Here is a 16115-nt window from a genome sequence, read left to right on the forward strand (position 1 = left end):
ACAGCCAGAGGATAACATAATCGTTGGCTATCGGATGCACGTTCTCCTTGGGTATAATTAAGTTGTCCACTCAGGGTCGATACTCCTGTCTCTGGTTTATTTCATTAGACTCAAAGCCTAACATTATGCCTTTACATTATATAGTTGCTCCCCTTTTTTGCCTGAGTCATATTTGTCCCAGTGTCATCTCTTTCAGTTCATTTTACCATAATTTCTTATTGTTTCCTTTCTTATCCTTATCTCCTATCCTTTCGCTTGTATTTTCCCCCTCTCTTGCTTTTTCAATCCTGTTTTCTTTGGTCTCTCCTAAACTCTTTGCCGATTGCCCTCCTTGCCCCTTGTCCAATCAGAGCCCTCAGCTCCACCAGAGGGTGTGTCCTGCGAGAGTGCCAGCTCCACCTCGCTGAGAGTAAGTTGGAGGCCACCTCCAATGGAGGGCCAGAATGGCGATTTGGCAGGTTATGAGCTGAGATACCAGAGAGTTTCTGGGGCAGGAGGCGGAGGTCAGGGCCTGGAGGCGAAAGGGCTTCCTATCCCGGCCCAGCAGGGGCAGACAGTAGTAGAGGGACTGGAGAAGTGGAGCTGGTACAACATCTCCATGGCTGCCTCCACTGCAGAGGGGACGGGACCCAGCAGCCTGGCTGTGCTCTGCAGAACAGATGAGGACGGTAAGAGTGAAGCCATGGATCAGACCTAAACGGTATTGATTGTTAGGTTGATTATTTACTGGCTAGACATTTGGTCACTTCATTAATTCTGCATTTGTACGCGTGTGTCTGTGTGTGTGTTCAGTTCCTGGTGCAGCCCCTCGTCAGGTGGATGTCCAGCAACTCAACTCTTCAGCACTTCGAGTCACGTGGCGGTCGGTGTTGCCACGGTTACGGCAAGGCCAGATCCGCGGCTACCAGGTGCATTTCAGCCGTGCAGAGAGTGGTGAATCACGCAACCTTCCCCGCATCAAAGACCTATTATTGGATGAGTCTCAGGTGATATTATAACTGAATATTGAAATGATTAAATGATGTTCATTTATTATATTCTTAAACATCCTCCCTTTCCCCTTTGGTCCGTTGACTCACTCCTGCTTTCATTTGTCTCGGCTGCCTGCGGGGTGTGTCTTGTGTGTGGGATAAGATGGAGGAGGATGACTCGACTCAATATGTGAGTGCAGACTAACCATCCCCTTCTCATTATAAATGAACTCAATATTAACACATGCAGCACGAAGCAGCCAATACATTATAATCTTTATTGAATTTAACCACCACAGATTTCATTAGCCCTGATATAACTTTTTGAGAATTTCTTACTGATGCAAATTTGTGAGCGGGAGAATTAACAGATCTGGGTATTTATAGAATTGAAAGGAATGAGTGTGCAGTATTTGACATTGCTATTATGTGTTTCCTCCCACAGGAGCTGATTTTGGGAGGTTTGAAAGCAGAGACTTTATACTCTGTCTCCGTGGCAGCATACACCACCAAAGGGGATGGAGCTCACAGCAAAGCCAAGCTGGTTCAGACCCCTGGGATTGGTAAGCATATGTCAAGTATACAGTTCAGTGCACTGGATTTAGTAACATACTCAAGAATTGATCATACAGTAAGCTGCACCAAGAGACAGCTGTAAATAAACAACCAAATCAATTCTAATTCTTCTGTAAGAGTCATGTGATAAATGGTTTTATATACACATATATATATTACGACTGATTTTCTGCTGCCTATACTGTCGTTTGCAGTGCCCGGCCCCCCCTCTTTTTGGGTGCGTCCAGGATTGGGTCCATCAGTAGTGGTGCGGTGGGCTCCTCCGCTGGAGTGCTCTGAGTCAGGTTCTGGTAGCCGGGGGACACCACTGGAAATCCAGGGCTACCGCCTACAGTTTGGCCCCAAGAATACCTCTTTAGACACCACAGTGGATTTCACAAATCGTGAGAAAAACTTCACTGTCAGAGACCTTTCCCCAGGCTCCTCCTACGTGTTTGTTCTCTCCGCAAAGAGCCGAGCCGGCTACGGAGATGTAGTGCAGCAGGAAATAACAGTTCCCATGTCTCCACCCTTGGGATACCCCAAAATATCTGACTTTGTTAATGCCACTTGCTGCTCCCTGCAGTTCTCCTGGCTGCCCCCTGCACCAGAAGAGTGCAACGGTGTCATTACAGAGTACACTATAGCTTACAAGGAGACTGCAGGCCCCAAACCCTCTGCTATCCCGGGCCCCTCCGCCTTACCAGCCCCTTCTGCTCCCCCATGGCTGATCACACTACCAGCGAGTGAGTCCAGCTACACCATCCTGGGCCTCAATCACAGCACAACCTACGAGGTGCAGCTCAGAGCCCACAACAAGGCAGGGCCGGGCCCCTTCAGCCCACCTCTGGTGTGCCTCACCCTGGCCTTGGAAACAGGTAGGGCTGGCCTCAGGCCTGGGGGAAACCTTTCAGCTTCTAAGCACTGGTTCAACTTCACATCTTCCCTTAGTGTGGATTTCACTTGAAAACACTAAACTAAATGAAGTCTGGGCCAGTTCTTACAGGTCTGCCTTTCACCAGTGCACCTCAGAGAGGATGAGAAAAGCCAAGTCCAGAGGAACACGACTACTCCTCCCAATCTCCTCCACTCACTCACTTATACCTTCATCACCTACCCTTCACCACCAGTGGAAGCAGGCTGAATGTTAATGGATGTTTGCTTCAAGAGCACTGCTTATCACAAACCCTCAGGTAAAAGTCAATACAGGCCTTGGATATACAGTATCTAAGAGAAGGTAAGTGTTCAGTCTGAATTGAAGTGAAAACAGGCGTCTGGTGCTGTATCTGCAGGTAAGCATTTTTATCTGATAGACCTTCACTGCCACCTTTTCCAAAGCCTCTGCTGACATGCTGAATTCTGAGTTGAACAAACACAACCTTACACTCTGCCAATGTGGCATGTCACATTTCTGCAGCCGATCTGTCTGTTACTTGTACTTATGACTCTTGCCATCCACTCTCCTCGTCACCTGCCCGTCCTCCTAATCATCATGTGTTCTTCCCCCAGTAACACACCGTTCTACATTTTTGCAGGTCTTCGCTGGGAAAGCACAGGATCCAGTAATGTGAATAAACCAGTACATCATGAGTGACTCGGGTTTTTTTTGTTTGTTTTCTTCCCAGATGTGCCGAGGAATTTTTCAGTCAACCTGGCCACTAAGACCAGTGTTCTCCTGACCTGGGAGTTTCCAGAGACCAGCAACTCCTATCGCTTCACTGTATGTCATCACTTGGTGCATGTTCACGTGCAGTGACATGTGCCTCATCCGTTATTAGCTGGCATAGCGTGAAACATGATGCAACACAATATACTGTACCATTTGAAGGCTGCTTATGATTATAATGCCTGATTTTATAGGAGGTTTCTGTATTTTTAGTAGGCTTGACCCCAACCTGAAAGTTACACCTCCAGTTCCACCCACAGGATGCTGGCTTTATGTCAAATTTTACAGACTCACGAATACACATTTACTATCTATAACTAAATCTGCCCACCTTCACCTGTACAGCTCACTAATGAACATGTTTTGTATTTCTTTTATTTAATCTAGAAAACAAGGTTTATGGGGGATTTTCTTCCCTGCTATTTCTTGGTTGGGCCCAGTAACATCCTGGAGTTTCCACTAGTTGCCTGGCAACTGGTTCTGGCCAACAAATAGTTTGGCACATAATCCCCAAGTAGAATAATGATTTGTCATTTTCACACTTTGTTTTTTTGTATGCTTTTAACAAAGGAGATGCATCTTGTTAATTAGTGGGCTTTAGAAGGAAAGAGCCGTTTCTCCCTGTTTTCAGTCTTTATGCTAAGCCAAGTTTGCAGTCTTTTGTAGTATAGCTTTGACATTGGTGTCAACTTTCTCATGTAACTCTTGAAAAAATGTAAAAAAGTAGATGTCCTGAAGGTGAGAACTGACCAATAAACCCTTAAAAACTTAATCTGAGGTTTCTAATGTTCAATGATGAAAAATAAAAGAGCCTCAAAGTCCAATCAGATATCAGCAATACACTGCATTTAAATAAGCATTCGCACCTTTTGATTTTATTATTCTAACCTAATTAACCCTCTCCCTCCCTCCAGGTGGAGTATAACCGCCAAAAGATGGAGGTGGACGCTCGCCTGAGAAAGGCAGTAATCCCAAACCTTCAGCCCGACACCAGCTATGACTTTAAAATCACGGCTCCTGAGGGTAACATGGGAGGCCTTCGCCACCGCATCACCGCCAAGACATCCCCGCCCATCACCATCCGCCGCCCTGAGATTGACCACACCCGTGAAACTGAAACAACCGTCACTATAATCTTGCCATCGCTGGAAACTCGCACCCCTGTCAAGTAAGATCGAAAAAAATTCAAGGTGCTCTTACAGTCTTTAAAATAGTCCTTGTGTCTTATGGTGACAATTTCACTCATTTCCCTTGAACTGTAATCATCTGACTCATTGTACTCGAGTCAGATGATTGCAATCTGTAACGGGCATGATGATAACAGTGCATGTCTGACTAGATGTTGGAGATATGGTGTTGCGTGCAACAAACTGGTATGGAAATGTGAAATTAGTTAGAGACACTTTGCTATTGTATAAGTGTAGCTGGCGTCAGGTTATTTGTCCTCTTGTGCTCCCACAGGAATGTTTATGTTGTTGTGGTTCCGCTGCGGAGAGCCCGCGGCGTCATCAGACACCTCAAGAGCCCAGATGAAATGGACCTAGAGGAGGTGAGAGCAGCAACAATGACAGCACCCACTGATGTCTGAGCCTGGAAGGAGGAAAAGACCTATAAACACACACACACAATTCCATCTCCAAGAACTCCTGGCAGTGTTTACCCTTTTTAATGCAATACCAGCGTTTAAAACATTAGTCATAGATACTGCAACGTCTCATTTTTCTTGTCAGCGTCCTCTCTTTCTCTCACTCTCTCTCTGTTTTTCTTCTCTCTGTCTCTCAGCTGTTAAAAGATATCAGTCAAAGACAGAAGGATTCTCGACAGCAAAAGCAGGTGGACCTACGTCGGGCTTACATCACAGCCCGTTTCACACCTGCCACCCTACCAGCCTTCTTCACCCTCGGGGACCAGCTGGACTACGGCGGCTTTGAGAACCGAGCTCTGGAGGCGGGTCAGGAGTACGTCTTCTTCATCCTGGCTGAGCTCAACTCTACAACCGGGGTACCAGAGCCGCTATTTTACATCTCAGTTCTTCCTGTTTATATAACCCACTCCCTCATTCCCGTCCGCCTGTGTTTCCCTCCTGCAGGCTGTCACTATACATTGTAATCAATATGGCCTCGCTGCTAAAACAATAAAATTCCCGTCAGTCAAAGTGTTGTAAGCAAAAGGCAATAACCTTCGCATACTTCCATCACCATCGCTAATAAAGAGTGAGTGTACCTACTGTGGCAGTAGAAGAGATATTGCCTTGTGCACTGCTGCTATGTATGTGCATTTGAATTGGAATAGACATAAATATATAACTTAAATTAGACTAGATTTATTTTTTTTATTACATGTTTTTTATTAGGGACACTTTTACCCCTAGGGATGCTCTGCAAAAGTCTCCCTAAACTAATAAAAAGGCAACAGTTTGAACATCAATACGGTTAAAGAGGATCCTTTATATGTTGTCCTAAATGACGGATCAAAGATAATCTTATCCGCATATTGTTGGCTCATAAAATCAGTCATGGTCACAATGACAGAAATGTCTGTTTAGTGTATTGCAATCCAGTGCAACAGCTCTGCAATAATACAAACACTACCTTTGTGCTTGGGTGTTTGCTTTTTAAAAAGAAAAAAACTGCAAGCAAGCAGTGGATTCTACTCCACGCTTATTTTTCTGGCTCATAGTTTGTCCAATTATTGTACTGAATTGGAATTGACTGTCTGGCGCTCATGCTGTTTTCTCCGCTGAGATAGAATAATACTGACACAAAAGTAAAATACTAAGAAACACCTTTTTTTAAGATCACTTTGCCCTGTCAACCAAAAACAACCTCCAGTTTCTCGCACAACTTTCATGACTGCTCTCTTTCTGTATGTGTGTTTACAGAAGATGTATGTGGCCAGCCCTTACACAGACCCAGTGATCGCCCCAGACTCCGACCCTCAGCCCTTTGATGCAGGTGATGGGCTGATCTGGGTGGTCGGACCCGTCCTGGCCGTGGTCTTCATCATCTGCATCGTTATCGCTATTCTCCTTTACAAAAAGTGAGTGGGACGAACTTCATAAAATACAAAATGCCAAGTTTACAACCCTGACTCTGACTCAGACTGCTGGTCACACCAAGTAAATGCCAAAGCAGCTTTTGATTGTGACTCTTAGAGGGTAAGAGTGGCTTTATTGTATATTTTTCATAATGTCAACAAATCCCATGAAAAGCACCAATGCCTTTCAGTGAGTTTCAGCCTCCTCCTGCTTATTTCTCAAAGCCCCAAGCTCATTCCTTGTTACTGAATATGCAAATCTGTAAAAATGTCTCACACATACATTATACATTTTTCTTAAACAGCCGGGCACTGTAATTTTCAGCAGCCATTACTCATATGATAATAAATAATGTCTTTGTTTGGGGATATTTTCAGACCTGCATTAATATACATTTCTTGTTCCAGCAGCAGGCCTGAGTATGTGGGATTGACTCAAAATAAACTACAGTGCCGAGGCTCATTATAATTACGAAACATGTCATCCAGAGCAACAGCGTGGCTCACCAATATATTTCCAGCAATGCAACAACATTAACAATACATTGTGTTGTGCTGTGCTTTCGTCCTGCTGATATTTCTTGAACTAGAATTGTTCAGACCTCAACTCTTCACCCACAAATGCTTGAATATCATCAAATTTGTTCCAGTTTGGAAGTTTGTTCTGCCTTAAGACAGCCGTCAAACAGTCTGACCCTGGTGTAGGCCTGCGATATCTGCAGCAGGCCATCAAGCTTTTGAATACTAATGCAAAATATTGATTTTCCACTCTAACAATCTGTCTGTTTCCTTCCTTTTCTTCCTCTAATTATGCCTTCCCTTGCTCTTGTTTCACTGGAAGCAGCAAACCTGACAGGTAAGATTAAACCAAAGTCAAGCTCTTTGTTCGCTTTAACCCACAGCAATCGCATGACACCAGATGCTGCGCGGCAAACTTGTACTAAGCCGTAAAACACCATATCTGTTAATGCAATATTTACTCGAATCAAGTAGCTACGCTAATGATGTGTCAGTGCTGAATCTGGTTTTTGGTTGCTGGTTGTTTGCATGTGCTAATTGCTGTTTCGACTCACTGGTGTCTCAGCAGCAAGCGCAAAGACTCTGAACCCGGAACCAAGAGTCTTCTGAGCAACGCAGAGATGATGGCCCATCACCCAACAGACCCCGTGGAGATGAGGCGCATCAACTTCCAGACTCCTGGTACGAAACATGTACCCACTCAGGCACCCAAACACACACTTATTATCTGCATATTAAAGTGTACTTCCAATTGCTCATCATTTGAAAATGAAATATTCATGCAGACTAATTTTATCTGTGGGGAGATTATGCAGACAAGATTGTGAAAGTTCTCCTCTGCATCACAGCCAACATGTACCTGGCAGCTTCCAGTCGTTTCTGAGATCAAAATGGCCACTGCCCAGGTAGTACAGTCAGTGCTTAGTCACGGCTGAGTCATGACGGTGTGACAAAATCTGATCATCCCCACTCGCCCACATTCCACATGCCAAGATGCAGACAGCAGCATCAGAGCAGACAGAAATCTGTCGCATGGCTCCTGAATGTATGGAGCTGAGAATTGTATATGAAAAGGTGTGCTGTGGGTTAACAGTGATCATTTGTGAGGGAATTGATTCTGTTCTCTGCAGCATAACCAACTAAAGCTGCACTATGAAATGACTACATGGATTCTGCTGCTCCACACCCCCTGCAGAGTGAGATCTAACAACACAGCTGCTTTGGTCGTGGCACAGGGCCGATGATGATTCCCTTTCACTCCTTCCATTCCGTTAACAACATCCAAATCACACACAAACTGCATGAATTTAATCAGCGCTCTCACAATATTTTCATGGCTGCAGTTTATTAAAGCCCCATGAGGTCCTCTTGGCAAATGTGGCGAGATGTGTCACCATGGAGAAGCGTTACCTGCCAGCATATACAAGGTCAAAAGAGACAGATTTTTATTTAATCAGTAAATGAAGGTCTGTCTTTTTTTTCTGTCTTTTTTTTACATGTTCCTAGGAAGCAAAGAAAAACCTGCAGAATAAAGCAGTTCAGCTCTCCTCTTTCATCATAAGATTTTTTTTTTTACTCTCGTGTGGCAGCAACCTTGAAGCTCCCTCCTCGCCCACTTCTTCTCCCCTGAGATTTGTGCTTTTGAGATGCTCTGCAGAGATGAAATTTGTTTCCAACAAAACTGGCTGATGCTATCTGAGGTCATTTTGGTCGAGACGGGAGCGTTTTGTCGTGGTTACCTGAGGGATGCTACACTTCCAGTCTGTAGAAGGAAACAACCGTCGATCCGAGGCTGCATTTGATAGGTGTAGCAGAGGAATGACTTAAATGCTTCTCATAGTGCATTGACATGCATTATGATTCAGGGAACATTGAGAATGTATTTCAATTTTGGCTTTATGGATTGTGTTTACTGTACATATAGCAGTGTTACTTTGATTGATTATTGTAACCATTTGCCTTCTGAATGGGGAATGGATCGCTTTGGCTTCTATTTTTTCACTCCAGCTGTGAAAAGCAACAACTGTAGGAGGCATAGGTTGCTTCCTTTGTGCTGGTGTGTGCGTATGTGTGTGCAACCCTCCTAATTAGTGTTCTGTCTGTGTTTGTTTTCTCTGAGTCGCTGCTCCTCTGATCACAGAGAAAGCAATTTATCAAAGAAAAACAATTTACAAACAAACAAGACTCGCCTCACTTTGTCCTCGCACATGGATCAAAATTGATTTTCTGCCTCAGCGTGTTCCTTAATGATATGTGATGTTGTCTGATTGTATAATTATCTTCACATCTTTGCATATGAGTGATGTCGACCTGCAGTAATGTAAGTCATTGAGCTGAAGTCGGCATCACCTCTGACCCGTGCTGCTCTGCCTCCTGTAGGAATGATGAGCCATCCTCCCATCCCCATCAGCGAGCTGGCTGAGCACATAGAGCTGCTGAAAGCCAACGACAACCTGAGACTCTCCCAGGAGTACGAGGTGGGAAATACATTCTCCTTCCCTATAAATAAATACATAGATAATCCTTATTGTGTGGAGATGTTAAGCCTGTTAAGCCCTGGCATCATAAAGCAAATGTTATTTAACACTTGTTTGTCTCTGTGCAGGCTGTATGTTCATGATTTATTCAGCAGTGCAATTTATTGCTGTAACTTGTCTATAATACAGAGCACTCTCTTTCCATTATCCTTGAATGCCCCATTAAATATGCCACCGCTCACTATTAAAGTGTGCATTTGCTGATATCTTTCCAGTCAATTGACCCAAGTCAGCAGTTCACCTGGGAACACTCCAACCTGGAAGTTAACAAGCCCAAAAACCGCTACGCCAATGTCATTGCGTATGACCACACCAGAGTCATCCTGGCGCCCATAGAAGGTGAGGATTAGCAGGGAGTTAAAGAAGATGTTTAGAGTTTCCTAATGAGGGAGTCTGAGCATATTTATGCTCACGGGGTGAACACAAAGAGGTGGGGTGCTGCAGCGGGAGAGCTGCATGATGGATGAAATCTGAAATTGCAAACAGTTCTGAAGACCAACTGTGTGCAGTGGCACGAGACTGACAAACAGCGCGGGGGCATTCAAGTGCAGCCAGCACTCCTTCAGAACAAGAAGGAGGGGAATGGATTTGATCTGGAGCTCATGAATTTACACCGACAGAGCCTTGTTTGTTTGTTGTTGTCCGGTACTCATCCAGGAGCCTGACTCTTGGAAGCCGTCGCTGCCAGAAACAAGCAGTTCATTAGTCTGTTTGATGTCATACATGGAGATTCATTTATTATGTCACTTATGCAGATTGCAGTTTAGCAGGTGCCTCACTAGTATCTCATTTGCAGGTATCCTTGGGAGCGACTACATCAACGCCAACTACATTGATGGCTACAGGAAGCAGAATGCCTACATCGCTACCCAGGGGCCGCTGGCGGAGACGTTTGGGGATTTCTGGAGGATGGTTTGGGAACAACGGGCCGCCTCTGTCGTCATGATGACACGTTTGGAGGAGAAATCACGAGTAGGAAACCAAACCCTCACCCACTGCCCCAAATCCACAATTTTCATTATCTAGACTACTGTTACACATCAATGCACTGTCTGTCCAACCTGTGATTTAGAGTTTAATGGACTTTTTTGTTAGCACATTTGATGAACTTACAGAAGGAGTAACAATCATTATCCTCGTAGATAAAGTGTGATCAGTACTGGCCAAGCCGCGGCACAGAGACTTATGGGATGATCCAGGTCACTCTGCTGGATACAATGGAGTTGGCCACCTTCTGCGTTCGCACCTTCTCCCTGCATAAGGTGAATTATTTCACTCTTTTTCCCCCCCACTCTCTTCAAGCCTCCTATTCCATCCACACTTGATTCGCCGCTCTGCCTTTACCTCTATTACATTTAATACCATATCCACTGAAACCGGCTTTGATCTCTCGAGCTTACAGTTTGGAACCAGGCACAACTGGAGTAATCACGAATTTCCGCCGTCGCTGAGCGAGTGGCGCGTGTGGACACATGGAGGATAATAGATTAGTCTGGGCTTCATGGAGTGTTCAAACCAGGCCAGCCTCCCTGTGTCAGGAGCTGAGATGTGATCACTGTTGGAAGCAGAGCAGTTTCTTATAGGATGGTAGCTAATCTAGGGCCATCAGACTGCCGTGTCTCTGTGGCCTACTTACAAACACAGAAACTAGGCCAACTGTAGCTTCCAAGTGTAGCTTCTCTAAATTTTTATTGATGTGTTGTGAAACGTCAACTTAGTAGAAATATCATACAGTAGAGACTAATATGCATAGTATATTCAGAAATGCAACAGTTATTCCTGTAATTTTTGCACATTAGGTGCAATTTTGTGTAGCACCCCAGCACCCATAATTTAAGACTACAATGACTTTAAGTAGTAGTGGTAATTTAGGATACTGGGGTGTTTGGGTTCGTACTACTAAAGGTCGCTACCCTAAGGTTTACCTGTTGTGGATTAGACTTACCTTGCTTACAAAACTTCAAACCTTTAGATCTATCCACAATTAATATACGGTAACTAGAATAACTGACCCCTGACAACTTGGTTGTAGTTAAATAAAATAAAAGCACTTTAATTAAATGTTTTAAATAAAATGGAAAAAAAATATATTCCCTTCAATTTTATAATTTCTTAAACACAAAATAACTCAAAATAGTACCTTTTAAACCGAATATTATTAATTTAATTTCAAGGGAAGGTACCCCTTCCCTTGAAATTAAATTAATAATTAACACAAAACATTCCCTTGAAAATATGTAAGGGTACCTTAAACGAGCTCAAAAAGGAATATTCCAAAAATGTCGCTGAAATGTTCTTATATAGCAACACAAAACAAACAACCTATACTAAATAACAAGTATTATTCATTAATTTGTGGGCCCACACATACACAATCACACACCAACCCCAAAACGTTGCAGGTCTGCGTGTTGATCTCCAGCTGGTCGCCGTAGTCCCGGTGCAGAGTAGAAAACCCACGATGATCACAGGAAGCGGTCCACGAAATCCCCGCAGCGGCGTTGATCTCCGCTGTCAGCAAACCCACAGTTAGCAGAATCCACGTAGTGGCATTCACAGCTCAGTGTGCAAAAGTCAGCAGCCAGTCGACGAGCAATCCAATGTCCCAGGAAAAGAAACGGTCAGAGGTGCGCCATGTAACTTCTCATCCAGAAGCACCTCAGTCTGTCTAGTTCAAGGTCCACTCAGGCCGTGACGACCATAGACACAGATGTCTATCTCTATGGTGACGACGCTTGCCCGCAAGTAGCTTAGCCGTTAGCTTTAGCGGTTAGCCTGAACCCGTTCACACGGAATCTCCGTTTTTATCCACTCCGATAAAAACAACATCTGTGCATCTGCAGTCCTTAACTACACAGCTAACAAGGCAAAAATGAGATTTACTAAGTGAATCTAATCAACAGAAACTTGGACTCTAAACACCTTGTTCACCTTTTCGTCCCAGTGTACATCTCGTTTCTTCTCCCGCCCCCTAACATTCTCTTCCGCATCCCCGACCAATCCCCACGCAGCAAAGCAACTTCACCTTTAACCCTTGACCAATAAACAGCTAACTGAAAATAAAAGGAATAGTCTGTGTTTTTCATTTCCTCATCCACGAAATGTAATTATTTAGATCACCCCCCCTTACACACACATTCTTTCCTATACACATTTTATTTAAACTATGTAAATAATCATTTTGTTTACTGATAACAGTATCATGAATTAACTATTTTAATGTCTTAGTTAACTCATTTACTTTTTACTGAACAGGTTTTCACATAAAAACCTAATAGCTTTTTAGGCCATCAATATAGTTAAGTGCTCTATTTTCAACGGGGCTACATTTGGAATACCTGGGGTATATACGGTGAATAGGATTTATTTTTTCTTATTTATTTCTTTGCATGAATCACTGCTGCATAAAGGTCATTGCATGTATCGTTACATTTGAATGGAATCATGATTAATAGAGACAATTCTGAGGATCTGTACCAAAGCATATTGTTTCATTGTGATCCAATAATGATGACGCTTACACATGTACATATACAGACAGTTATGACCTCAGTGATAGTAAAGTCAATGTTTCCTGCTTGTTTCTCCCATCAGAGTGGAAACAGTGAGAGGAGAGAGGTGCGTCAATTCCAGTTCACGGCTTGGCCTGATCACGGCGTGCCAGAGTATCCCACCCCCTTCCTCAACTTCCTCCGCAGGGTCAAAGCCTGCAACCCTCCTGATGCTGGACCCATCATTGCTCACTGCAGGTATGCAAAAGTTTATCTCGAATGCAGAGAGCTAAATGCAAAGATTGGCTGTCATGACTGTGAAGTCTCAGTGAGGTAATGGTTAGCTTCGCAAAAAAACTGGAAACCAGGAAAATTTGCCAGTTTGGCTCCATCCAGAAGTAACACATCTAAAGGTCACTGAATTACACTTTGGTTGTTTGATCTGTACAAAAGTGTACTGAAGTGTATAAATACAAAAATGTGGTTTTATGGGAGGCTGGATACGATTTCTTGGCCGAGTACAGTCCTCAACTTCCTGCCAGCGAACCTCACTGTGACACCATGCTGTCACTGCCCCCGGCCAAGAAGAAGTCCAGCATATATCCTGTATATATCCACAATTTGTTATTTTTGCGCTTCAGTATTTTCACAGATTAAACAAACAGCATAAAATGTGTTTTTTAGAGAGCATTAGAAGAGCTGCTGGGCTGATTTTTTGCATTTTTCATGTCTAGTTTCAAGGTAACCGGCTTTAGCTTCTTCTGATCAGACTCTTTGCATAAAATGTATTATTTTGTTTGACAGAACTACTGATACTAAGTGAAACATCAAGAGCTGTTATTTCTCTTCCTCTGTCAGTGCTGGTGTTGGTCGTACTGGGTGTTTTATCGTCATCGATGCCATGCTGGAGCGCATTCGACATGAGCGCACTGTGGATATCTACGGTCACGTGACCCTGATGCGCTCGCAGAGGAACTACATGGTGCAAACAGAGGATCAGTACAGTTTCATCCACGAGGCCCTGCTGGAGGCCGTGGCCTGCGGGAACACTGAGGTGGCTGCCAGGAGTCTGTACTCCTACATGCAGAAGCTGTCCAAGGTGGAGAGCGGGGAGCATGTCACAGGCATGGAGCTGGAGTTTAAGGTAGAGAAGAGACTTCATACGGCAGAGGAGAAAGTATTTGGATTGAGTGCATGGCAAATACAGTGGCATGAAAAATCCTATTCTGATGTTTTGTTGGATAAGTTGGATTGAAAAGACGCATCAGCTTAAGTGACTATGACTTCATGAGAACAAAATAATTAGAGCTGAAACTGTTAGTCAGTTAATTAATTAGGTGATGTACAGAAAATATATATGTAATTTGTTTCACTTTCTTAAATATGAAATTATATTTTTCTTTCGTGTTTCACAGCAAACTGGTTATTTTTGGGTTTTGGACCATTTATTTAACAGAAAAAGCTAGCTTAGAGCGATACCATGGCTTGTGTTAAACTATGAAAGAGACAGTTAATTAAGTAATCAAGAAAATAATTCATGTATTCATCTATATTGAAAAAATATATATAGTTGCAGCCCTAAATATTATGGAAAGTGTGAAAAAATACTATTACTGCATTATTTCTCCATATTTACTGCCCCATTCTTCTCATCTCACAACCCACTCAGTAGATCTCAAACACCCGCATAGCATTTTGAAGCGCTTTAAATTATCCTGCATTCTGCCATGTGAAATTGGTTTTGATCTGCTACATAATACAGTTTGAAGCTAAGAAAAAAAAAATCCTACATGCTCATTTTGTCTCCATCCAGCGGCTGGCTAACACCAAAGCCCACACGTCCCGGTTTGTCACAGCCAACCTGCCTTGCAACAAATTCAAGAACCGACTGGTCAACATCATGCCCTATGAAACCACTCGCGTGTGCCTCCAGCCAATCAGAGGCCTGGAGGGCTCTGACTACATCAACGCCAGCTACATAGATGGATACAGGTGTGTTTTCCTCCTGCAAACGCTAATATGACCCGATCCCCCCGTCCTCCTGTGATGGCTTGATGAGTGAACGGATTGGATAGGTTTTCACCACAGTGTTCTCATCTGTCACGTCCTGTCAGATCTGTCATTACTCTATACATGTTCCCATTATTTGTCTCACTGCATGTAACCCGCTTTGGTCCCTGTGAAGGGGACAGACGCTGTGGACTTTCTGATGATTCAGACATTCAGAGCGGCTGTACACACATGTTTTGACTGTTCCTCTTCTTGCCTGAAGCCTGACTCCCTTTTCAGATGCTTGACAGATGAAGACACAGGGAGATGAAGGGAGGAGGTGGCTACATAACTTGCGTATGTATGTGTGTGTTCAGGCAGCAGAGAGGCTACATTGCCACCCAGGGTCCACTGGCTGAGACTACAGAGGACTTCTGGAGGATGCTGTGGGAACACAACTCCACCATAGTGGTCATGCTGACTAAGCTGAGAGAAATGGGACGGGTATGGAAATAAAAATGCATCCATACACTCAGTAACACAAATACGTGGTTTTGTAGCATTTCAGCCCTTTGTGCAAGTATCATCAATACTTTATTGTGTTCTGCTCCATCAGGAGAAGTGTCACCAGTACTGGCCCGCAGAGCGCTCAGCCAGGTATCAGTACTTCGTGGTGGACCCCATGGCGGAGTACAACATGCCTCAGTACATCCTCCGGGAGTTCAAAGTTACAGATGCCAGGGTGGGTTCACGCCTTCAGTGTGTTTGAAGACTGGCTCTCCTTTTGTATGTTGCATTCACTTACTGTGCAACATCACGCTCCTTGACCTTTTGGCTTTACTCTATCGGTGCTGTTCGAATGCGGTGGCGCAAAGCATGTCCTATCGACCTGTAGTGTGTGCTGGTCAGTGTGTGTTTTTTATGGGAATACGTGTAACACAACAGGTTAACACTATCGACAAGACGCTGTGAATTACTCATTCAACCATGCGGTCTCCGGATTACCTTGACAGCATGGTGGTGTGTGACTGTGTGTGCGCTCTGTCACTCGTGCGCATATGTGCCAGTCATAGATAACTCCAGTTAAGCCTGTCCTGCAGTGACGCCACATCGACAGATGCACTATTGATCTCCATTAAGGGGGAGTCAGAAAGGCTGGGCAGAAGAGAAAAGATGTAATTGCCTACTGAGTGGCTGACAATAGCAGACGCACTGATGTTACAGCTTTAAGTTAGCCACAGCCACTGTTTCAGGGTCAGATAACAGTAATCGCTAGAAGATACAAAGGATATTGCCTGGCAGAGTCTCAAAACTCTGTCATTAAAGCAAATAAACTCTGTAAATACTCATT

The 16115-nt window shown here is 43.9% G+C and overlaps 1 protein-coding gene and 1 long non-coding RNA gene across 14 annotated transcripts in view; one reads left to right on the forward strand and one right to left on the reverse strand.

The window, feature by feature from the left end:
- LOC111571008 (receptor-type tyrosine-protein phosphatase S-like) overlaps positions 1 to 16115 on the forward strand; it is a 68914-nt gene that overhangs the window by 48651 nt on the left and 4148 nt on the right. For 4 of the 13 annotated variants that reach the window (XM_055014172.1, XM_055014173.1, XM_055014178.1 and 1 more), the window contains 15 exons: positions 3152 to 3246; positions 4107 to 4360; positions 4654 to 4741; positions 4975 to 5193; positions 6074 to 6231; positions 7316 to 7428; positions 9127 to 9224; positions 9500 to 9623; positions 10081 to 10256; positions 10427 to 10546; positions 12879 to 13033; positions 13634 to 13919; positions 14589 to 14767; positions 15142 to 15268; positions 15381 to 15506. In XM_055014172.1, coding sequence (XP_054870147.1) covers positions 3152 to 3246; positions 4107 to 4360; positions 4654 to 4741; positions 4975 to 5193; positions 6074 to 6231; positions 7316 to 7428; positions 9127 to 9224; positions 9500 to 9623; positions 10081 to 10256; positions 10427 to 10546; positions 12879 to 13033; positions 13634 to 13919; positions 14589 to 14767; positions 15142 to 15268; positions 15381 to 15506 — 2318 coding nt within the window. Of the gene's footprint in view, positions 1 to 350; positions 669 to 792; positions 987 to 1134; positions 1162 to 1416; positions 1535 to 1741; positions 2405 to 3151; positions 3247 to 4106; positions 4361 to 4653; positions 4742 to 4974; positions 5194 to 6073; positions 6232 to 7069; positions 7085 to 7315; positions 7429 to 9126; positions 9225 to 9499; positions 9624 to 10080; positions 10257 to 10426; positions 10547 to 12878; positions 13034 to 13633; positions 13920 to 14588; positions 14768 to 15141; positions 15269 to 15380; positions 15507 to 16115 lie in introns of all 13 variants that reach the window. The other 9 variants (XM_055014171.1, XM_055014174.1, XM_055014175.1 and 6 more) reach the window with 4 other exon arrangements.
- LOC129349793 (uncharacterized) lies at positions 83 to 12243 on the reverse strand. Its single transcript, XR_008602916.1, has 2 exons — positions 11672 to 12243; positions 83 to 648 (listed from the first exon to the last, which is right to left on the reverse strand). It is a non-coding gene; the product is annotated as an uncharacterized LOC129349793 (long non-coding RNA).

Source organism: Amphiprion ocellaris, chromosome 10 (assembly GCF_022539595.1).
Source record: "Amphiprion ocellaris isolate individual 3 ecotype Okinawa chromosome 10, ASM2253959v1, whole genome shotgun sequence".
In the NCBI taxonomy this organism is placed as follows: Eukaryota; Metazoa; Chordata; class Actinopteri; family Pomacentridae; genus Amphiprion; species Amphiprion ocellaris.